Source organism: Leptodactylus fuscus, chromosome 7, assembly GCF_031893055.1.
Source record: "Leptodactylus fuscus isolate aLepFus1 chromosome 7, aLepFus1.hap2, whole genome shotgun sequence".
NCBI classification, from domain to species: domain Eukaryota; kingdom Metazoa; phylum Chordata; class Amphibia; order Anura; family Leptodactylidae; genus Leptodactylus; species Leptodactylus fuscus.
The window spans coordinates 128,811,770-128,836,343 of NC_134271.1; the positions used below are offsets into that span (position 1 = coordinate 128,811,770).

The 24,574-nt window shown below is 45.0% G+C and overlaps 1 protein-coding gene across 1 annotated transcript in view; it reads right to left on the reverse strand.

Moving 5' to 3' along the window:
* The window catches only part of TEDC1 (tubulin epsilon and delta complex 1), a 29,237-nt gene extending 20,930 nt beyond the window's left edge, over positions 1-8,307 (reverse strand). The window contains exons 1-3 of the mRNA XM_075281637.1: positions 8,188-8,307; positions 5,693-5,789; positions 3,213-3,415 (exon numbers count right to left, since the gene is read on the reverse strand). Coding sequence (XP_075137738.1) covers positions 3,213-3,415; positions 5,693-5,789; positions 8,188-8,307 — 420 coding nt within the window. The remainder of the gene's footprint in view (positions 1-3,212; positions 3,416-5,692; positions 5,790-8,187) is intronic.
* Positions 8,308-24,574: the final 16,267 nt, after the last annotated feature.

A 24,574-nucleotide genomic window follows, 5' to 3' on the forward strand; every position in this document is an offset into this window, starting at 1 on the left:
ATAAAGCGGGACTTTATACAATAATAATGTGAGCCGGTGGTGAAAAACAGCGAGTTGTAAAAATAGAATAGCGGCGGTATAATTATGTCAAATCGCTTATGTACAGCATGTACGTTCCGTAATACTGCCCCTGTACCAACGAAAATCTGGAGAAAACAACCTTTCACGCACCCACTCTCCTCGCACAGCGGGAACGTGCCTGAACCTTTAGTGGTTTCTATAGAAATGGTTTATAATGAAGATCAATAGGGAGTCCGTTTTGTCACAAAAAGAAAGGCTTTTCGCCTTAAATACTGCAGCGATGACATCTGACAAACCAAATTCCTTTTAATAAATTATAGACCAATTATCTGCATTACAGTCTAATGATCAACACGGCATTATTAAAAATCGTCTCGCGGGTTCAGCTATTCCCCCCCTCCCCTATACATGTACTAAACTGCTGGTGACACCCAGGGCTACTCCATGAACAAGGGATTGGGAGCTAAAATTCAGCACATCCAGTCCTTCTTACCCCTGACACCATCTGTCCCCATACATATAGTCAGTGACTGCCAATGAGATCGGCAGATTCCGTCCATGTCGTCCTAATATGTATGCGGCCCTTCAAATGCGGCATCTGCTATTACATCCATGGAGTCACATGATCTGGTCCGAATTTCTAGATTGTCTGAACAAATGTTCGGAGGTTTATATATTTATGACCCCTCCTTCCGACACCCTGGACTATTGCTGATCAGCTGGTGGAAGAGGTTACAGAATTTGGATGAGCACTGAAGCCTGAAGCACAGCGCTGTACATATTGTAGAGGCCGTGCATGGTATTGCAATCCAGCTCCATTCACTTGATGCTGTGTCATGTGACCGATGACGTCATCGGCACAAGAAAGAGGCTGCAGTGTTTGCAAGTTGTCCATTAGAGGTCCCAGGTGTCGGCCACCTACCACCATATGTGACCTATTCTAGGTTAGGTCATCAATATACAATCCCTAGTAAAGCCCTTTAAAGGGGTTGTCCCACAATGGACGTTTATCACCTACCTACAGAGCAGGCTCCATCAGTCCCATAGACCAGTGGTCCCCAACCAAGCCAGACCATTTTCAAGGCTCCGCCGTGTGGACTCTAGGGGGCAGGTGGCCATGACACGAGCATCTGAGCAGACACAGAGGCTGGATACTTCGTGCAAGGTCACATTGCTATGGTAATGTGTCAAATATTGGGTAGTGCTTAGCATCTACAGGACACCGCGCTACCCGATAGATTACACATTACCATAATAACGTGGCCTAGCACGAAGTATCCAGCTCAGACAGAGGCCAACCCTCTGCAAAAAAGCCCTCACTGACCCAGTCCTGGTCCACAGACTGCCATAGATGATGACCCCTAATAATTGATGGGCGTCCCACCTACCCAGGAGCTGAGGATACATTTTCATTCCTTTAAAGGAACGCTGTAGTTTTCCATAAATAGATAACAAATTAGTCCTATGCACATATATTGGGGGATGTGGCTGCAGGGGTAGGGGGCACAGTTTTCCTGAAATATGTAGTCTGCTCTATGGACATGAAACATCCATTAAGAGCTGTTTATTTATGTGCATATGGCAGTCTCCATGGACTAAGCTGAGCATCTTCGGTGGCGTTCCCCATAATCAGGTCACTGATTATAAGATCCGACAGGCGGCTGCAATCTGATTGGTCATTGTGGGCCGCACCACATCTATTTAAAAGCATCCGATTCTGAAGGGATTAGCAAATGCACTTGTGTGTAGTTGTCAGAATGACAGGCGGTAAAGAAGGAACATTAGGACTAATCTTATCAAACAGAGTTCATTAGAGATATCTGTCATAGAAAATCTCCCAATTCTGTATAATACGAGTTCTCTGAGAACTTCTGCAGGTGCTCGTAACATTCAAAAGCCACTCCGGCATTTTATTTATAGATATGCAAAGAAATCATTGAAGTCGATTCAGAATCTTTGTCGCCCACATCCATTTCCTGCATCTGCAAAGTACTGCATGGTTCATCCTAAAATACAGCAAAGGATGATGTCACCAAAGGTCCTGGAAGCAGCACCAACTGCTGTTGGTAGTGCTGGAGAAGGTAATGGGGTCACGGTGACCTGACTGTGAGACGAGCAGTATGTAAGAGATGAGGGGCTGCAGGGAGTAGATGGAGACCCCCCTGAAAGGAATACAACGCAATTGCAAGCTCTGTGCTGTAAAAGCACACGGACCCCATAGACTATGACGGGGTCCGTGTGCTTGCCATGCACTGCCCGCACAAATCATGTCCGCATATCAACAAGGATATCTGAAGAGGATTTGTCTTTGATGAAACAACCTGTTTAAAGGGATTCCTTAAAGGGGTTGTCCCATCACAAGGATCCTATCTATACTGCTAGTTTATGTGGATTTAAGACTTTTCCTAAATGCATTGCTTTATCAAAACTGCTTTGTTTGGCCGCTATCTTAATTTATTCACTTCATTGTTTACACTCCGTTTCTATGGCACTTGGAATTATCTACTCATTTGTCAAGTGATGTAGCTGCCTGCTCTCAGGGGGAGAGGGAGGGGCTGGGAGCAGCTCTGAGCTGTTTGTGTCTGATAAGTAGCGGAGCTTTTCAGATAGGGGAGGTGAGAGCTCCGGGATTTCTGAGCTCTTATCAGTCGGTTTAATTGAATTTGGCTGATAAGGGCTGAGATAGGGAGTCCGTTACCTCTGTATGTAATGCAAACTGACTCAAATCCAGCTCTGCTACATCAGCTTCACACTGTGGTGATTCATTTACAACCAATCCTGTGCAATTGAAACCCCGCCCACCAATGTGCCGAGAAAAGCAGGAAGTGAAGGCAGCACAACAGCCTGCAGGTTAGTGAACAAGCGTCATGGGAATACCCCTTTAAAGGGGTATTCCTACGAACTTAACCAATTCTATATTTGTAGATAATTAAACGTTGAACATTTTTGAACATATAAGTAACTAAACATCTGGGAATACCCCTTTAAGACTTGATATTGATGGTCCATCCTTAGTAAAAGTCATCAATATCAGATTGTTGGGGGTCCAACACCAGACAGTTGTTCTCAGCACATTGTGAAGAACCAGGAACAATACGTCTCACCTTTAAATCAAACCTATAAGGTTGGTGTCATCAAATAACCCAATTCGGGACAAGCACATTAGTACATATCTACTATGCACTACCTACCAAGCAAATTGTGACGTGGTCTCCTACTTTAACTCTTTTCTTTGCCAAAAGGATTTCAAGTATTTTCACCCTGTGCAAGAGCCAGGAAAAGGCTAAGAGGATTTCCCTGCTGCCCTCTCCACCGTCATCCGGGAGACTGTAAAATCCTGGCCTGCCGTAGCCCTGAATCTGAAGAACGCTCTTCACGTATCTTACTCGATCAGCTGTAAAACAAAGCAGAATGGCACGTGAGCGCCGATCACATCTACATACAGTAACAGATGACCCTCCCGTATACGGCACTCCGCAACATCGCCCGTATAAGGGAGACCCCTTGGCTTAACCTCTTAATGACCAGTGTTTCAGTCCCAAATGACCAAACACTTGCTTTTTTGCAAATGTTTAGTAGTTGAATAAACCCTACTGTGGGTTTTTTTTATGACAAGTAGAACTGATACACTTTAAGATAAAACTATATATCCCTCTTAATAAGCAATATAGATAATTTGCTGTACACCTACGATCGGGGCCTCCGGTGGGCAGTCATTAAAGGGATCCTATCATTGGATACCTTTTTTTTTCTGACTAACACATAGGAATAACCTTAACCACTTCAGTACCGGGCAAATTTGTGGTCCAGGACCAGACACATTTTCGGTTTATTTTGTATGTGCGGTTTTGAGGGCTGTAACATTTTTCTCGTACGTCTCATTCATCTTTTTTTCAGGGACACATAGGGCTTTTTTATGTTGTGTTTATTTTTGAATGTGTTTTAATTTTTTTTTTATATACCGGTATATCTGGGAAAATATAAACAAGATAGGAGGAAAATTGTGTCTGGTTTTCACTTTTTTTAAAAAAAATTTACAAACACAAAGTGCTGCTGAAAAACTTTATAAAATAGTTTTTACTCTCCGTTACGGTAATTTTTATTTTGTATGGTGTTGTCAAGGTGGGGCTATATAACCTTTAATAACAGCATTTTATTAGTGTATTATTTTACTTATTTTTTTAAATTATTATTTAATTTTTTTTAAAAAAACCTTTTTATTAATTTTTTTAAATATTTTTTTTCAGATGTTGTTTCAGAGGTTATAAGAGACCTTTGGGGACATCTGATCACTTTTTTTCTTTGTTAAGGAGGCTGATTTCTCCTATAACTGGGGCTGGTACATTTAACCTCAGTTGCAGAAGGAATCCAGCCTCCTGCACATTGTATACACAGTATACAGAGCTGATCTGGGTCCTGTAGGACCCAGCAGCTCTTGTAAGACACTGAGCCCGGCGGATTACGTGACCGCCAGGTCAGGGGACGGCCCCATCATGGCGGCACCCATAGCCGTGTATACAGCGCTCATTGAGCGCTGTATACACAGCGATCGAGAAGGCAGGGATGGGAATAAACCTTCCCTGCCTTCTCTCTGGGAGCTCCGGCTGAAGTTACAGCCGGCTCCCAGCTTCAGTAGCTGCACGATCTCCGTGCAGCTGCTGTGTTCTGACTGGACGTACTGGCACGTCCTGTCAGAACAAAGAAACCACTATCCGGACGTTTATAGTCTATGGGCGGTCCGGAAGTGGTTAAGAAAGACTATTTTTCTCCTACCTTTAGATGTCTTCTCAGTGCCGCCATTCGGTATATAATCCACTTTTCTTCGGTATGCAAATGAGTTTTCTCACAGCACTGGGGGCGGTCCTAAGTGCTCAAACAGCACTGGAGGCGTCCACAATGCTGAGAGAACTCATTTGCATAAAGACAGAAAACGGAAAATCTACAGCACAGCGGCGAGGAGAAGACATCTAAAGGTAGGATAAGAATAGCCTTTCTTAAGGCTATTCCTACGCATTAGAAAAAAAATGGATTGTAATCATAGTATCCCTTTAATGGGACAACCCCTTTAAGGGTATGTTCACACAGAGTTTTTTGCAGGCGGATTTTGACGCGGAATCAGCCTATAAAAAAGGCTCTCATTGACTTCAATGGGAGCCGCTCGCTTTCGTTTTTTTTCGCTAGCTAGTAGTGGAAAAAAGAAGCAATATGCCCTATCTGGACGCGAATTCCGCAGCTCAAGACACGCTCCTGTTTAGGCCCATTCATTTGGGCCTAATCAGGGGCAGGATGCCGGGATGGAATGGCTACCCCAGTGTGGGTAGCCGTGCCAAAAAACAACACAGCGGAAAACTTTGTGTACTAGCCCTAACATATTCAAAATAGTCTTGCAATCTACAAAAGTTGTATCTATAGTCTCATGGTGGGCCACAGTGCAACCAGGTGTCTCCAAAGCATCTCCTACAGAACGTATGTATATGCACTTGACAGGATTTGTAGGAATTGCAGAAACAACTGAGCACCGTATTAGTTAGTGTCCATCAAAACCAAGGCAAAGCGAGGAGCTGGCAGAAAGCTTCTAAGATTATTGAATAGTTGCTGAAGTATCGGTCTGGCCATTAAAGATACATTTCCTTCTATTCATAAATCACGAAGCGCTTCAGTTGTGACATACCCATGGTTATCTCTTCATGAGCTGAAGGTGATGAATCACGTCTGCCTGTAAAGATGTGCTTCAACAAGCAATACAGCAGCGTCCAAAACTCCGAAGCCTGAAAAGCAATAGAAATGAACAAAAAATATTAATCTGTATACAGAAACTCAATAGTTGTATTGTAATTGAGAATCTTAGATGACAGATATATAGTCACGGTGTACATAAAACACCAGTGAGAAATGCCACGGCTGATTTATGGGAATATTCATGTGTGTATGACTAGTAAGCGGCTATCCAGGACTGTTACTATCAGATTCACACTAGCCAGTTAGTTCTTCTGGCCCATCGAATGGCCAAAAAAACAGACAAATGGACCACTAAAAACACCCAAAACTGCACAATCTACAATGTGTGGCCTCAGCCTCAATTAGCACTGTTACCAATAGTTTCATGGGCTTAAAGGGGTTGTTCTATTAAAGGCACTTATCCCATATCCACAATTGTCACATAGGGGTCTGACCACTGCCCCATTCACAAAGAGGAGGCATGGGGAACTTTATGTCCTCCTTTCTTCTGATCACTGGCGGTCAGACACTTATTCCCTATTGCATCCCATTAGCACCAGGTGTCCGTTGTTTTGGTCCATTGAAGGGCCAGAAAACCACCCAAAGGATATCAACGGAGCACAAGAGGCCCCATAAACTAGAAGGGGGTCCTGGCACAATAATAATTCTATTAGGCAGGTATAACTATAATTCTGTGTTAATCTTACTGTACGAGCTCTATCCTTTGGTCTAGAGGTCCTCATGATGGTTCCATACTGTAGCTACAATGTGTGGACGTCCAGCTGGGAACACTACTAGTCACCAGCTCAGGACAACAAAACTGTCTTGAGGTTATAAGTAGGATTAAGGTTGAGTGGAGTGGTCATGGTAATAAGTATGGAGGACACTATGGCTACCCACTGCCTACTCCTTCCTCTTCCCCAGGGTCAAACCTGAAATGAGCTGGGAGCGGGGGATGGTATGAATGGTGTGCGACTGGAGGTTACTTTTGTTTTATGGTTGATGCTGCAGTCACTGTCCGTCAGCTCCTTATATATTATTGTATCCTTATATATCATGGCGGATTGCCCTATATTTACCCTGTTGTCTTCCCATATCTACTACTGCAGCTGTTATTGTATTAAGATTATTGAAAAATTGAAATAAAACCTTCAAACCTAGCAATGATCCCTAAGGAGGCATTCACACGATGTAACGAAGCGTTGATTCTGACACGTAAACTCTAGAGATGAGCGAGTACTGTTCGGATCAGCCGATCCGAACAGCACGCTCGCATAGAAATGAATGGACGTAGCCGGCATGTGGGGGGTTAAGCGGCCGGCCACCGTCAAAGCGGAAGTACCAGGTGCATCCATTCATTTCTATGGAGCGTGCTGTTCGGATCAGCTGATCCGAACAGTACTCGCTCATCTCTAGTAAACTTGTGTCAGAATCAGTGCTGCAAAACAGAATCCCATTGACCTCGATGGGTTCCGTTTAGCGTGCGTAACACATTGAAATCAATGGGATTCTGTTTTGTAGCACTGATTCTGACACGAGTTTACTAGAGATGAGCGAGTTTACGTGTCAGAATCAACGCCGCATTACATCGTGTGAATGCCCCCTAAGTCTGCTATATGAGGCTAGAGCTACACAGTGACTTTGGCTGCAACTCCCTTCTGTGACCAAAGATCGCTGGGTCCCCCCCTGTGACTTGTATACAAATGTTAGTGAATGGAGACACACTGTGACCAGTACGGTATCCTGGCCGCGACTACTAGTCACACAGGGATCGAACACTGCTCTATCTTTTTATGACTAGAGGTCACAGTCGTAGCGCCTTAGGGGGTCGCAATGGGACTCCATTCACTGACAGTACTGAAGGAGTGGCCGGGCAACCAGACAATATTTGTTCGCAGCCAAAGTTGAACAGACCCTATGACTGCAGGATCAAGTCCCTAGTACAATTAGAAAAAAAAAAAAAAAATAATAGTAAAATATTTTTAACATATATTATAGAAAGGAACAATGTGTAAAGTGTATAAAAAAAATTCCCATTAAAAGTATTTATTGATTCAACCCTGAAATGGTGTCATACGAAAATACAAAACGTCCCCCCCCCCCCCAAAAAAAAAAAAAAAAAAGTAAAAAAAAAAAATATGGCTAAAAAAAGGTGCAGAACAATAATAATAACTCCACAAAGACAAGATCCTGCTGGATGTAATGCCAAGAGGTTACATAGACTTAGCCTGTTCATTATTCCCAGAACATAACAAGCATGGCAGCAGATTCATGTGTGAATACGGCCCAATACATGACATACTGTACAGTCACCCAGTGCACATACAATCTGCAGCAGACACCTATCAGCCAATCAGATGACACCTCTCATTACACTGATACGCGCCGCAAAATGAAAGAAGTGATGAGATTGGCTGCCCTCATGGGCCCATACTACACGTCTCTCACCGCCTCTGGCCGGTTAAATTTAGACTTCCGGATAACTTCAGGACCCCAGTAAGAACCGGAGGCCGATAAGACGCGGCACAGGGCGCACAGAGCCTCCTTCAGGCTGTTCACCCGCTTCATCTTGTTCCTTCGTAGGGCATTGAATTGAATTACCGCCACTGTCACCGGTTGCCAGGCAACGCCGTACAAGGCGGAAGGACGCCGGAAGTGAACGCAAGGAGTGGGCAGCCGTGGCGGACATCTTTACTTCTGGCACGTCTTCCGTGTCACATATTGAATTGATGGATAAAAGCTAAATGCTATACTGGGTAAGGACCTTCTGACGTCATACGCTCACATGACGAAGACTTGTATCCCGTGCTCCATGTTCTCCTAACAACCTTAGACTTGTAGACTTGTGGGCTCCTGTCTCCAAAACTGTATTAAGCTGCACCGATGCTCTGGAATGCTTTACCCAGGACAGTCAGATTATTACCCAACTACATACCTAGCAACTTTTGAAAAACATAAAGAGGGACAAAATGTGTGGCAGATTTGGCTCCGCCCACTTTTATGTTGACTCCGCCCATTCTAATTCATTTTCCATGTGCCCCCACACAGTATAATCCTACAGTCACCCGTACACTATGTCCCCACATTATAATGTCCCGTTCCAACTGTCCCACAGTATTTAAGACCTTCTCCTGGTGCCCCAGTTTAAACTGGGGGAAACTAGAGGGGACACGAAACTGGAGCAGCTGGAGGGGGATATTAAACAGTGGGGGTAGTTGAAGGATAAATAAATTAATGGCAGCTGGAGCTGGACATGAAACTGGGGGTTCCACCGCGCCGTTCCTTAGAAATACCGGGTTTTACCAGTATGCAAATTAGTTCTCTCGCAGCGATGGGGGCGTCCCCACTGCTGTTCGAAAACAGGCTCCTGCGCCGCCTCTATCTTCTGCTGGATCCTCCCCTTCTTTCTTTGGCGTCACATCCGACACCTGCGCAGTTGGCTCTTCCAGTGAGACATTAGTAGAGCCGACTGCCCAATGCCGGCCAGCGGCTATAGTTCCGAGGCCGCAATTGCGTGCATGCGCATGCGTAAAAACCAGTATTGCTAAGGAACGTCGTGGCAGAGATCACATCTAAAGGTTAACAGATGAATAGCCTTTCTAAAGGCTATTCTGACGTCTTATCTACAAAAAAAAGGGTTTTAATGGTAGAATCCCTTTAATGGTAGAATCCCTTTAATGGTAGAATTCCTTTAATTGATGTGGTTTATTAGGTTAGAAGTCTGTGTAGTGCGTGGCTCTGTGCTTTCATTCACTATTAGAGATGAGCGAACACTGTTCGGATCAGCCGATCCGAACAGCACGCTCCCATAGAAATGAATGGAAGCACCTGTGACGCTGACTTTGCCGACGGCCGGCATCACAGGTGCTTCCATTCATTTCTATGGGAGCGTGCTGTTCGGATCGGCTGATCCGAAGAGTGTTCGCTCATCTCTATTCACTATGTAATGTAATGGCAGTAGTCACAGTGTGGAGGTCGTGTACTATCTGGGCCTTGTATAGAGGTTCTCCCCAGTATAGCGGTACACACACAGCAGTTTCACAACTATTTATAGTGTTACAATTTTTTTTGTATTCCTGATCTTTTGAGACTATATTATCTATGCTGCTGGAAGTGCCGCACTGACTTCTGAAATGACAGTATGTTGGTGTTCAATGCTGGAACGGCTTCCCAAAAATGGGCGCCGGCCGGCATTCGCACGCGGCTTTGTTGGTATCTCACTGTGTGAGCCAACTGCGCAGGCGTCAGAGGTGACACAGGAGGAAGACGACAGAGAAGGGGAGGATCTAGCCAGATAGAGGCATCACAGGATCATGTTCTCGAGCAGCAGTGAGGACGCCCCCATCGCATTTTCAGCGCTAGGGCCCGCCCCCATTGCTGCCAGAGAACTAATTTACATACCGGTAAAAAAAAAAAACGGTATTTCTAAGGAACGGCGCAGCGGAGATCACATCTAAAGGTAAGAGACGAATAGCCTTTCTAAAGGTTATTCCGACGTCTTATCCACAAAAAAAGAGGTTTTAATGGTAGAATCCCTTTAAATAAACTCACTTTTCTTCTTTATCTTCAGCCTTCTCATGGAGCACAGACGGCGTATACTTTCACCACAGAGCACAGCCAGGTCATCCTGGTCCCACCTATGTACCATTATGCGCTATCCTCTTCTTTTTTCTAAACCTTCCCCCAAACTTCATGCTAGTGTTGTCACTAGCATTCCAGCGCCGCTCTGACCGCCTCTTTGCTCCAAATCCCGCGTGTGTACAGTACGCATGACCACTTCGGGTCCGACCCATGTGAACGGCACATAGGGATCTTCCTTCCAATAGGTTGCACTAAGAGCAAATCCCAGAGAAGTTTTATTCTACATCCCTTTTTTTTCTACAGCATCAGAAGTTTACATTTTCTTTTACCACAAGAGGGCGACAGAGGTTTATAAGAAATATTGGCATATTTTGCAAAAATATTCTAAACGACTGTATTTAGAGTGTACCGCACAGAATGTTACTAGTATACAGACAAGGATTCTGAGAATGTCATCTTGTAAAACTGAGATCTATAGCAAAACGGAGTATATAAATTAAAGGGAATGTGTTAGAGTGATTTGGGCCCTTATGGGATGGGGGTTTAGTGTCCCAGATCTCCCTGTAATAAAGCCATTTGTCCCCACAATAAAAAAAAAAAAAAAGATTTATCCTCCCCGCGCCGCACAGTAAACTGTTGTAAGCGGCCATTTTCTTGTGGCCCGGGCATGTGCAGTCGGCCCTGCCCGAGGCCTAGAAGATTGAAACCCAGGACAGAAGAAGACACAGGGAGAGTCCATTCCAGAACAAGATGGAGGCGGCGCTGGAGAGTTCTCTCACAGCATTGGGGACGCCTCCTGTGCTGTTTGAGCGCTGTGGCCCGCCCCTAGTGCTGCAAGAGAACTAATTTACATACCGAAGAACACCCGATTTTCTACCGAAGGGCAGCACGGAGAAGAATTCTAAAGGTAGGAGAAGAATAGCCTTTCTTAAGGCTATTCCTACGTGTTAGTCAGAAAAAAGGGTAACAATGATAGGATCCCTTTAAGGTGGCAATGTGTGTGTGTGAATTTACAAAAGTTTTCACCATTGTTAGGATGTAAATGTACAGTAAGTTGATTTTATAAATTCAATATTTTATATTTAAGGCTAGAATCACATGGCTATAAGACATGGATTCTAGAAAATACATACTTACAGAGGATGTACCATAAAGAATATTTATCCTCTATCCCAGTGGCGTAACTACCACCATCGCAGCGGTAGCAGCTGCCACAGGGCCCGGGACATTAGGGGCCCGGTGACAGCTGCTACCGCTGCTATCATTATGCTCGGAGGTCTTTTCGGACCCCTGAGTATAATGATCGGGGCCCCCTGTTGGTGGAATACTTTCCACCAACAGGGGGCCCCGAAGCTGCAGCAGCGGCTGAGACACAGGAGCTGCATGAAGGTCTGGCTCCTGTCAGCGCTGCAGGACGCTCTCCCTGTCTCCCCCCTCCCTTTCTCTGCTGTCCTCTGCCCACCAATGAGAGGAGGAGGCGGGGCTTAGAGAAGAGGAAGAAGCTGCTCCAGGAAAATGAAACTGAAGCTACACAGGTACGTACTGGGGTTACTTATTACTATCAGGCATTTGGGGGGATTACTTGTGTTTTAGTAACTCCATGTGCCTCATATTAATAGCAGTTAACCCCATCATCTCCCTCACATTAACCCCTGTTTGCCTCACCATAAGAGTTACTGATATGTGAGACATTTGGGGGTAATAGTAATGAAGATACTTTATTATTACCTCCATGTCTCTCACATATCAGTAACTCTTATGGTGAGGCAGACAGGGGTTAATGTGAGGGAGATGATAGGGTTAACTGCTATTAATATGAGGCACATGGAGTTACTAAATTGTAATGCACATGACCAGATTTTTTTTTATCCACAATTTGTCCTGGTATAGCGGTCAGCGGTGACAGTATTTAGTCCTGTAGGGGCCACTAAGGGACATAATACTGTGTGCAGGGGCCACTAAGGGACATAATACTGTGTGCAGGGGCCACTATTGGGTATAATACTGTGTGCAGGGGCCACTATTGGGTATAATACTGTGTGCAGGGGCCACTATTGGGTATAATACTGTGTGCAGGGGCCACTATGGGACATAATAGAGCGCGCAGGAATGCGTAGGAGGGACTCGGTCAAGATCTTCGGTGTCGGGGGGGCCCCATGTCAAAAGTTCGCCACGGGGCCCCGCCATTCCTAGTTACGCCACTGCTCTATCCTATAGCTGACATAGGGGTCTAGCCACTGAGCCCCACACTGAATACATTATAATAGTAAAGCAAGCCTCCCATTAAAAATATCTTTGGGGGTATATATTCCTATTAACATAGCTGAACCTATGAGTATTTGCTGGTTTTTGTGCCTACACGTTCCAAAAATGAGTAGATTTTCATTATAATTTTCCAATAGACTTTTATATACCGTGTATACTCGAGTATAAGCCGACCCGAATATAAGCCGAGGCCCCTAATTTTACCACAAAAAACTGGGAAAACGTATTGACTCGAGTATAAGTCGAGGGGGGGAAATGCAGCAGCTACTGGAAAATTTCAAAAATTAAAAAGGGGGGTGTTTTGGTTGTCTATCTGCCCCTTTCCTGAGCTTGAGGACTGTTTTTTTTTTTTCCCCCCACTTGGAATTCAGTCTGGCTGAATATAGGGGATCTGTAGTGCTCCTATTAACCCCTCCCTGACGGAACAGGAGCACTGCAGATCCCCTGTATTCAATAGACCAGGCGCTGTCAGACACAGGGAGACCTGTATAATGTGTTTCGCAGTAATTTTCTACTTTTGTATGTATTCTAGGGAAAGGAGTGATATAGAACTTTTATTTTATGGGAGATTCTATACATTGACATTGTGGCTGGTCATAGACACCTCCCCTCCTAAAAAAAAAAAAAAAATATATATTTTTTTTTTTTGCTGACTCGAGTATAAGCCGAGGGGGGCTTTTTCAGCACAAAAACTGGGTTGAAAAATTCGGCTTATATTCGAGTATATACGGTAATACAATACTTAGTAACTGAAGACCATTCACTCCTCCTTATTGTCCTATCTGCCTGTTCTCAAAGCTAACATCTGGTCAGTTTAGTGTCTTTTAATAGCTGATCATTATGTGGCTTGTGTTAATGGAGCTTTAGTGCATACACTGCATTGTAGAATAAGTAGGCACCTCCATTAGTGACATCACTTCAGACAAAGAAAACCCTTCAAGAACAGAGTATTGTGGGCAGAACAGAATTTACTTACGTTAATCCAACACAGGTATTGAGGTCTACTCATATGACCAGCGCCCTTATCAGCACACTCCAGACAAAGCTGATGTATTATACGCGGGCTAAGAGGGGTGAGCGCTGCAACAATAACAGGGCCCCCTATAGTGGAAACACCACAATTTTGCCATGACGTTTTACAGTACCTGCAAAATGAATTGTATTCTGGCTAATCCCATCCATACATTGCAGAAAAATATCTGCTGCGATTTCAAAAAAAGTTGCATTTTTGGAAATCGCAACATGTCAGTTATGCCTATGGAAATGCTAGTGTTTTCTGTATAGGTATAATAGAGATGAAAATTCCTTAGAGGAAAACTCTGTGGAGTTTCTGAGAAAATCGCTGTGGGGAAAATTGCAATGTGATTCCGCCACGTTTTTCCTGCATCACTTATTCACTGCAGCACTTTATGTGGGGCCCTATCTTAAAGGGGCTCTATCAGCAAAATCATACTGATAGAGCCCCACATATGCGTGAATAGCCTTTAAAAAGGCTATTCAGGCACCGTAAAAGTTATATTAAACTACCCCCCCACCCGTTTTAAAATAAAACCCTAAAACAGAATGTGATAAACTTACCGAACGTGCACCGTGGGCGGGCATTCGGGGTGCGCCGTCTTCTTCATCCACGCCTCCTCTTCCTCCGATGTCCTCGGGTCCCGTCCTCCTCCGGCGCTCGCGAACTTGCATTGCTTAAAAAAATGGCCTGGGCGCATACGCAGTAGCATGCTGCTTCTACTACGGCTACTGCGCATGCGCCCAGGCCATTTTTTTAAAGCAACATCAGTTTGCAAACGTCGGAGGAGTACGGAACCCGAGGAGGAAGAGGAGGCGTGGATGAGGAAGATGGCGCACCCTGAATGCCCGCCCACGGTGCACGTTCTGTAAGTTTATCACATTCTGTTTTAGGGTTTTATTTTAAAACGGGGGGTAGTTTAATATAACATTTACGGTGCCTGAATAGCCTTTTTAAAGGCTATTCACGCATATGTGGGGCTCTATCAGCATGATTTTGCTGATAGAGCCCCTTTAAGTGTGCCTGGATTTGCAGCTTGAAGCCACAGCAAGTATGGGACCACATTAGCCATAATCCAAGTATAGTTATCTTAGGTGGGTTGTATTATGTTATAGCACCCTAATACTGTTAATAGAGCCACAAGGTGCAGATTTTACACTCTACAGCGGTGCACAATCTTGCAGTGCTGGAGTCCTGGGTTTGAATCCTGCCAAGGACAACATCTGTAAGGAATTTGCACGTTCTCTCTGTGTTTGTGTGGGTTTCCTCCGGGTACTCTGGTTTCCTCCCACACTCCAAGGACATACTGATAGGGAATTTGCATTATGAGCCCTATATGGGACAGTGACTGACAGTGTCTGTAAAGCGCTGCGGGATATGTTGGCATCATATATGTAAACAAATTAAAAATTAATAATAATATCTCCATCCTGATTGAACAAGTGTTTGTCGAACATGTTCATTCTTGGCTTTTGGTCGGGTGGAGCTAAATGTATGGGAAAATCATAGTTAATAGAGGTCACCCCAGGTCATCTTCATTCCCACAAAAACAAAGCTTACTACTAGCAATCCCATGCACCCTGATACAACTGCACAGTCCAGTCCAGCCCCAGTAACTGAGCTGCAGTACCTCATGCAGCCAGATCCTTATGTATGACACTGCCAATGGACCAAGGTTCTGCAGCCAACTCTGCTTTTGTCTTGCTCAGTCCCATACACTTGAATGGGATTGATATGCATTTTTATGCAGTGACTGGATGAGTGCAGTATTGTGCAGAGAAAATGGTGAAAGGGGCTTGTGATTGATGGACCCCCACATAAAACCATAGGTCGGTTGGTAAACTACATTATCTGTTATTGATATCTCCCAAGATATACCTTATACACTTTCCAGTCCCATTAATGTGACCACCTGTATAATCCAGAATAACCACCTTTGGCAGAGCGGACGCTGTGAGACGTGCAGGAAGAGAGGGGATGTTGTGATGATGTCACTCGGATGTTGAGCCATGCCGACTCCAGTGCCGTGGCCATCTGCGCTAAGTTACGTGGTTGAGCATCCGTGGCACCAACAACCCGATCGAGGTGGTCCCACAGATTCTCGATTGGGTTCAAGTCTGGGGAATTTGCATCATGTGCAGTTGCCTTTCCTTGGATTGGGCACCAAGTATGGGATTAGACAGGCACGCTCTGGGTACCAAGACCATGGAGACCAACAGTGCCCTCTTACCAGTCATAAATCCACATGGATGGTCCTGATGTCCATAGTTGGATTGCCCTTAGCAGCACATTTGGGTCTTACATATGGCTCACAACTTCTCATCTCCATCACAGTTTCAGTTCCATATTTTTTTTGATGTGACTGATGGTATACAATGTACTAAAAGAATGACAGGCGTATGTGACATCACCACCAATGGAAGAAAGAAGTGCCCCGTGACCACGAGACTGCATACTGAAGCAGCTGAACACGGGCAAAACAGTAACGTGACTATGTTTCATAGTGTGTGATAAGATTTCATTAAAGGGGTTGTCCCATCACAAGGATCCTATCTATACTGCTTGTTAATGTGAATGTAAGACTTTTCCTAAATACACTGCTTCAGCAAAACTGCTTTGTTTGTCCACTATCTTACTTTATTCAATTCTTTGTGGCCACAGCCCTGACCTAGCTGCTCATGAGTCAAGTGATGTATCTGCTGCTCTCAGGGGGGAGGGAGGAGGGGCTAAGTGCACGGGAGCGAGCCTGTGTATCTAGCTATTCCTGTGTCTACACCATGTGACCTAGATCCTGCACTCAGATAGGGGAGAGGAGCTGCTTTCTTCTGTTCTCCCAGTTATCAGGCTAGCTAATTCAATTGTGTTCATTATGGCAGAGACAGGCAGTGTCTGTATGTAACACAGAATGGAGTTGCTGCTGCCTGTACTTCATAGTCCAATATGGGTGGGCGGAGCTAAACGGCAGGTTGCATGTGAAACTCCACCCACCAAATGATGCAAGAAACCAGGAAGAAAGAAGATTTTACAGCAGTGAAGACTGGTGAGTATGTGAGGTATGAATACCCCTTTAAATCTCACCCACTTTGCTGCAGCTGGAATTATCTCACCCACAAATCCAGAAGAAATGTTTCATTTAAGTGGTCACTAAACTTTTCAGACAACTTACCCTTGGTTCACATCTGCGTTTCGTAATCCATTCAGGGAGTCCACATGGGGACCCCCCGAACGCGCTGGCAAGCGGTGTGCAGTGAAAGCACACGGACCCCATAGACTGTAATCCCATCATGTATGAAGGCTTATACAGTCATAGAACAGACTGCCAAGCAAGAGCCTGGACATATTTCAACTTTTTAAGAAAACTCAGATATCCTTTAACCTTTTGAATGCCGGCATCCATACGGATCACCCTATTTAAAGGATTAGACAGAGGGGGAGAAGTTGTGTTACAAGAAATCAGTGTTACGTGATGGAGGCCCCAGCCCAGGGTCTATTGACAGACCCCTGGGCTCACTGGACGTACTCCAAACTCTAGCAGAATTTTTGTCTAAAATAAAAGCTATGGTATATGTACCAAAATGTCATATACATAAACTAAAACTCATCCTGCAAAAAACAAAAGCCTAACACAGCTGCATAAAAAAAAAGTGATGACTGTGCAAAAATTAAATGCGAAAATTAGTAAATTGGCCCAGTCCTCAAGGGGCCTACTGTTACTATTGAACCCTACATTGCGTCATCCAGGTCTGCAGCCATTCCGTCATCTAGTAGTAATTGCCGATCACCACCTATGTGATTTGGGGTAATTGTCAGATTGCGTTATAACACGGGACAATGTGTTTAATCCTTTAGCATTGCACGCTCCTTAACCTGATAGAACTGTCATAAATACAGCATTACCCCAGTAAACCTGACAAGACCTGTCAGACAATGCTGCACACATGCGTCTCCCTTGTATGTTTTATATCTCTGGCCGGAGATTTCTTGGACGTGTTGGGTGAGCATCTGGTATGAAAATTGGAACAATCTTTCTCTCTTTCAACTAATAGCGTCCATATTGGGGTCTGATCTAAAGGTCTGGAAACATTTGGCTTCGGTACCATGTATTAGCCTCCCTAGGTATTTACACGTGCATGGTCTTTTATTACATGTTTTGATGACCATTTTGTGTTAATTTATAGTTGAGGGGAGTCCAGCGAGTACATCAATAGGTATATTTCCAGACACAGACGTGTAGATAAATCAACAGTATAATGGTACATCTGTTCCAATGCAATGCAGGTTTACAGCGTACGGATCCTAAGTCGGGATATTTATTGGATTTTTTTGTTAGTAAGTAGATTTTTTAAGCCACAAATAGTCATTATGATATATTACACCTTGAATATTATATGATTTATTATTTGGACCAGCTCATGGTTGCTTTTCTAATGTGATGAATGCTGCCCATACATCCTATTAATATTATAAATGTGAAAGTTTGTGAGTTTGGATGTTTGTGGGTTTGTGTGTTTGGATGTTTGTTCCTCAATCACGCAAAACCCGCTCGACCGATTTGGCTGAAAGTTTCCACAAACATAGTTAATACACTCGATTGCGCAATAGGCTACTTTTCGTCACAACAGCGCACATACGTTTGTGCCAGGACCCCCACAATATCCAAACTCACACCACCATCTCTGCAATATCACACACTTTAGACCATAGCAAGCCACAAAATTCATATTGCCCTCTACAGCCTAGCCCCTAACCCCACACAATCACATTCACATATACTTTACCACTTTGCCCCTCCCCTTAACGATACTCCAGGAGGTTCTCTTTAACGCTCAGGAGCAGCCATGTTTGCCGACCCCCACCGCTCTGACAATCCGCGACACCGCCCACCCATGTCAATACCCCTAGGAAGTCTCATAAATGCAAAAAAAAAGTTTAAAAAAAAGTAAAAAAAATATAAAAACAAATAAAAAGGATTAAAAATTCAAATCACCCCCCTTTCCCTAGAACACATATAAAAGTAGTTAAAAACTGTGAAACACATACATGTTAGGTATCCCCGCGTCCGAAATCGCCCGCTCTACAAATCTATACAAATATTTTTCCTGTTCGGTAAACGCCGTAGCGGGAAAAATGGTCAAAAGTGCCAAACCGCCGTTTTTTCACTCTTTTGATTCTGATAAAAATTTGAATAAAAAGTGATCAAAGCAATAACATTTCCCGAAAATGTTAGAATTAAAAAGTACACCCAACCCCGCAAAAAAAGACGCCCTATACATCCCCGTACACGCACGTATAAAAAAGTTACGGCTGTCAGAATATGAAAACCAAAATCAAAAAATGCCATCGACGGGAAGGGGTTAACTTCAAATACCTCTGTCCCAAAGTCACTATGTAAAGTTTCTCACAACACCGTATATATAGCAGCTCAAATACAAAGTAACTTCGACACAAAAGTCTCACGTATTCTCTGAATTACAGCAAAAACAAGATACAAAGTTACATTTCATATCCCATACCTTATACACAGTACGAAAACCTTACCCACACCTGTATATACCCACTTCTACAATCACCGCAGACGAAGTCGCGGGTACCAGCTAGTATTAGATATTGGTTGATCATTGACAGCTACCCCCCTCCACAACCTAGCTCATATGCATGCACATTAGACTAAACTGAGACTGCATGTGTTCTCAGATGGCCACCTTTAGTAAAGTGGTATTTGATTCAGTCTGCCTTCAAGTAGACCTAAAGGTGGCAATGAGTTGGGCTATTGGGAAGGATTCATGATGGGTGCTTTAAAGAGGCACTGTGACCAGGGGGCCCTAGAAGACGAGACCCACTTTCTGCTACACTGCACCAAATACTCAGCTGTGAGGGCCATCTACTACCAAAGACTCTCTGCCCACATCGCAGACTTCATATCTGCAGACGAGAAGAGGAAACTCTACATCCTACTGGGAGAAGAAGAGGCCACTGTGGAGATCGCTGCCCAATACATGTCCAGCTGTCACCAAACAAGAGGAAGATGAGACTCCACGGACTGTTATACCCCAAACCACCCACCCCACCTCCCCATATAGCGGTCACCAACTAAGAGGAAGATGAGACTCCACGGACTATTATACCCCAAATCACCCCCCCACCTCCGCATATAGCGGTCACCAACTAAGAGGAAGATGAGACTCCACGGACTGTTATACCCCAAACCACCCCCCCCCCACCACCCCACCTCCCCATATAGCGGTCGCCAACTAAGAGGAAGACGAGACTCCACGGACTGTTATACCCCAAACCACCCACCCCACCCCACCCATACTCTCCCCCTCGACTCCAATTCCCCCCCCCCACACACACACACACACACTTTACTAGCTTTGGCAATGCCAAATATCTATTCGGACGTGCCAATAAAGCCGATTTGATTTGAAGAGGAGCTTTCACCTCCTTTGCCTTGTCCAGGTTTTGCATCATTTAATAAGTGATGCTCTACTGATTCTGGCACAGTTGGAATTTTTTCTCTAGCCCCCACCACTCCCGAGCAACAAGTGCTGTTAGTTTTGGTGCTTTCAATACTATTCTACTTTCAGGAAGGCGGTGTCAGGCAGGAGCAGACAAGGGGTGTGATTCTGAGCTTTGACACTGGCCGCCTCTGATTGGAGATCTAAACCACGCCCCCCCCTTCCTGACACCACCCTCCTGACAGTACAAGACCATAAGCAGCATATCAGACACCAAAACTAACTGCATTAACTGCTCAGGAATGGTGGAGGCTAAAGAGAAAATCTCAACTGCACTAGAATTAGTGGAGTGGTGCCTAATAACAGATTCAAAGAACTAGAGGTGGTGAAAGATACCATATCATGTTGCTCATCTCTTTATTGTATTGAAAAGTGGATATAAAGCTTATATCAAGGTTGATATATCAATGGTCAACTTTTCACTTTGCCTTGATTGAACTGGCATGTCTACCACACCTCATCAACATTCCTGTAACATTCCTGTATTTGCCCAGGAGGAATGTCAGTCAAGAAATACTGGTGTGGGCAGGAGCTAGAGGATTAAATAATAACCTCCTATGCCTCCCCTGCTACCTTGTATATAACCCCTCCAGTGGTGTAACTAGGAATGGCGGGGCCCCGTGGCGAACTTTTGACATGCCCCCCCCCCCCCAACTGACACCGACGACCTCGACCGATCCCCTCCTACGCATTTCTACGCGTTCTATTATGCCCCATAGTGGCTCCTGCACACAGTATTATGTCCCTTAGTGGCCCCTACACACAGTATTATCCCCAATAGTGGCCCCTCCATACAGTATTATCCCCCATAGTGGCCCCTGCACACAGTATTCTCCCCCATAGTGGCCCCTGCACACAGTATTATCCCCCATAGTGGCCCCTACACACAGTATTATCCCCCATAGTGGCCCCTGCACACAGTATTATCCCCCATAGTGACCCCTGCACACAGCATTATGTCCCTTAGTGGCCCCTACACACAGTATTATCCCTAATAGTGGCCCCTCCATACAGTATTATCCCCCATAGTGGCCCCTGCACACAGTATTATCCCCCATAGTGGCCCCTGCACACAGTATTATCCCCCATAGTGGCCCCTGCACACAGTATTATCCCCCATAGTGGCTCCTGCACACAGTATTATCCCCCATAGTGGCCTCTGCACACAGTATTATCCCCCATAGTGGCCCCTACACACAGTATTATCCCTAATAGTGGCCCCTCCATACAGTATTATCCCCCATAGTGGCCCCTGCACACAGTATTATCCCCCATAGTGGCCCCTGCACACAGTATTATCCCCCATAGTGGCCCCTGCACACAGTATTATCCCCCATAGTGGCCCCTGCACACAGCATTATGTCCCTTAGTGGCCCCTGCACACAGTATTATCCCCCATAGTGGCCCCTGCACACAGCATTATGTCCCTTAGTGGCCCCTACACACAGTATTATCCCCCATAGTGGCCCCTGCACACAGTATTATGTCCCTCAGTGGCCCCTGCACACAGTATTATTCCAATAATGGCCCCTGCACACAGTATTATCCCCCATAGTGGCCCCTGCACACAGTATTATCCCCCATAGTGGCCCCTGCACACAGTATTATCCCCCATAGTGGCCCCTGCACACAGTATTATGCCCCATAGTGGCCCCTGCACACAGTATTATCCCCCATAGTGACCCCTGCACACAGTATTATCCCCCATAGTGACCCCTGCACACAGTATTATCCACAATAGTGGCCCCTGCACACAGTATTATCCCCCATAGTGACCCCTGCACACAGTATTATCCCCCATAGTGGCCCCTGCACACAGTATTATGTCCCACTGTGGACACCCATAAACAATTATTATACTCTGGGATCTTTTCAGACCCCAGAGTATAATAACCGGAGACCCGGGGGAATAAAAACATAAAAAACTACTGTTACTTACCTGTCCCCGGCTCCTACGTGATCTTCTCCGCTGCCTTCTCCGCTGCTGTCCTTGTTCAATGACGTCGGACGTCACATGACCCGAGACGGAGGCCGGGTTCATGTGACGTCAGAGACGTCAGGAAGGTGGCCTGGCAGGATCGTGGAGAGGTAAGTAACATGTTTTTTATGTCTCTTACCTCTCCCGGTCCGCCAATCATTATACTCAGGGGTGAGAAAAGACCCCCGAGTATAATGATAGCAGCGGTGGCGGCTGTCACCAATGTCCCGGGCCCTGTGGCAGCTGCCTCCGCTGCTATGGCGGTAGTTACGCCACTGAACCCCTCTATTTCATAGATTGTAAGCTCTTGTGATCCATTGTATGAATTGACTATTACTCTATAAGGTCTCTTTTAGTCTGTACTTGAACCCTACAATTTGTAAAGTGCTGCAGAATATGTTAGCGCTTCATAAAAATTTTTTAATATATGTGATATATATGTATATGAGAGAGAGAGAGAGTATATACTTGTAAGTTTATATAGTAACATGCTGTCAGGGTCCATTCACATGGAGGAAAATAGTGAGGAATTTGGTGTGGAATTTCATCACTGACTTCAATGGGAGGCTTTTTTTCCAGAGCTGAATCTGAGCGGATTCCACACCAAATTCAGCACCATTTTCCTCCGTTTGAATGGACCCTAAGAAGGTAAGTAGTTGCTAGGTTATGCTACTCAAATACCCTTTATTAGTTGATCCTGATCATTTCTGACCACCCCCAAAAAAGCGACATTTTGGAAGTTTTAGTGCATAAAGTTGTCGGTTAACACAATGCCAAGGAGGAAAGACATCAGCAATGATCTAAGAGAAACAATTTTTGCTGTCTATCAGTTTGGGAAAGGTTGTAAATCCAGTTTTGCTACAATCATTCAGCCTGTGGTCCCAGGCCTAAGGGTAAGTTCACGTTGGGTTTTTTGGTCAGGGTTTTGAGGCCATAATCGCCTCAAAACCCTGACCTACAAGACAGTTCCCATTGAAATCAATGGGAGCCACTCATGAAAAAAGAAGCGACATGCTCATTCTTCAGGGCAAGTCACCTCACGATTCGGCCTCAAGACACTTCCTCCTCTGGACTAGGCCCATTCATTGGGCCTAAACCGGAGCGGAGTGCGCGGCTGGATGCCGATGCCATGCACCGACTTTCAGTCACAGCTACCCAGTTTTTGGATCGGAACCTGAGGCAGCCTCCGTCTCAAGTTCCAATCCAAAAAACCCTGTGTTAACTTACCCTAATAAATAATACCTGCAGAATTTCTTAATTTTTGTTTTCCATGCATTGGAGGAATTTACAACCCTTTATACTGGACTAAGACGCTGTCTGTGACCAGTGAGTATGTTTTGTGAGTAAGGAGACTGATTTTTTTTTCTTTTTACATCGTGCACAGTAGAAGTTGATGATCTGTTATACAATGTGATCCAGGTCATGTTTTTTCTATAAATATATATAGCTTTTTCTATCACTTGCCAAACCCAGCGCAGCCTGTATGATTTCTATGAGCTGCAGCTGGTGACGCTGAGGTGTAAAGGCAGCGGTTTTGTTGCTGGAAGCCATTTTATTGCTAATGATAATGTCATTGCATTTATATGAGTTTATAAGTCATTTCAGTTCCCAAGGCCATGTTGTCCATGTTATGTCCCTGTCATTTCACGCCTCGGTATTCCAGTCTTTGTTTACTAGCCGCATTTCCTTGGTAGGGGCCTGACATTTCCAGTCACTGCTTTGTTATAAGGGTTTGTTCACCTGGAGGAATCTGATGAGCAGTGGCGGATCCAGGCTTTGCGGGGCCTTGGGCAATTGACTTTGGCGGGGCCCTATTTACCGGGGGGGGGGGGGGGTCTGGTGGTCCCCCCCCCCCCCCCAGGATTGTTTGAAAAAATTAGCTCTAAAAATGCATTTTAAGGCGTTTTTTTTTAACTAGTGACGCTAGATTCACACCTGCGTTCATGTCTCCGTTCTATGGTTTCCGTCTTCTGCATGGCAGAAGACGGAAACCATAGACCGGGTCCGGCCGTGAGCGGCGGTGAGCGTTTTAGGCTCTCCGCCGTGAAACCGGATTTTTTAATCCGGACACAGAGTAGTGCATGTCCGACTCTGTGTCCGGATTATAAAACCCGGTTTCGCGGCGGAGAGCGCAAAACGCTCACTGCCGCTCACAGCCGGACAGCTTTCTCACCCATTCAAATGAATGGGTGAGAAAGTCTCCTGCAGGTTTCCATCTCCTGCATCTGTTTTATGCAGGAAACGGAAACCTGCAATAAGGACAGATGAACGCTGATGTGAACGAGCCCTTAGCTGTGTTTGACCAACTTATAAAACTGACCTTATTTGTGTACTATTAGCTGCATTGGGAGCGTGCACGCAAGGCCAGCGGCATAGAAGCGACGTCGTCTCGCTGCTGGCTTTGCATATGAAACCACGCCCACCAATTGACGCAAGAAAACCAGAAAGAAAGAAGAGTTTACAACAGTGAAGACTGGT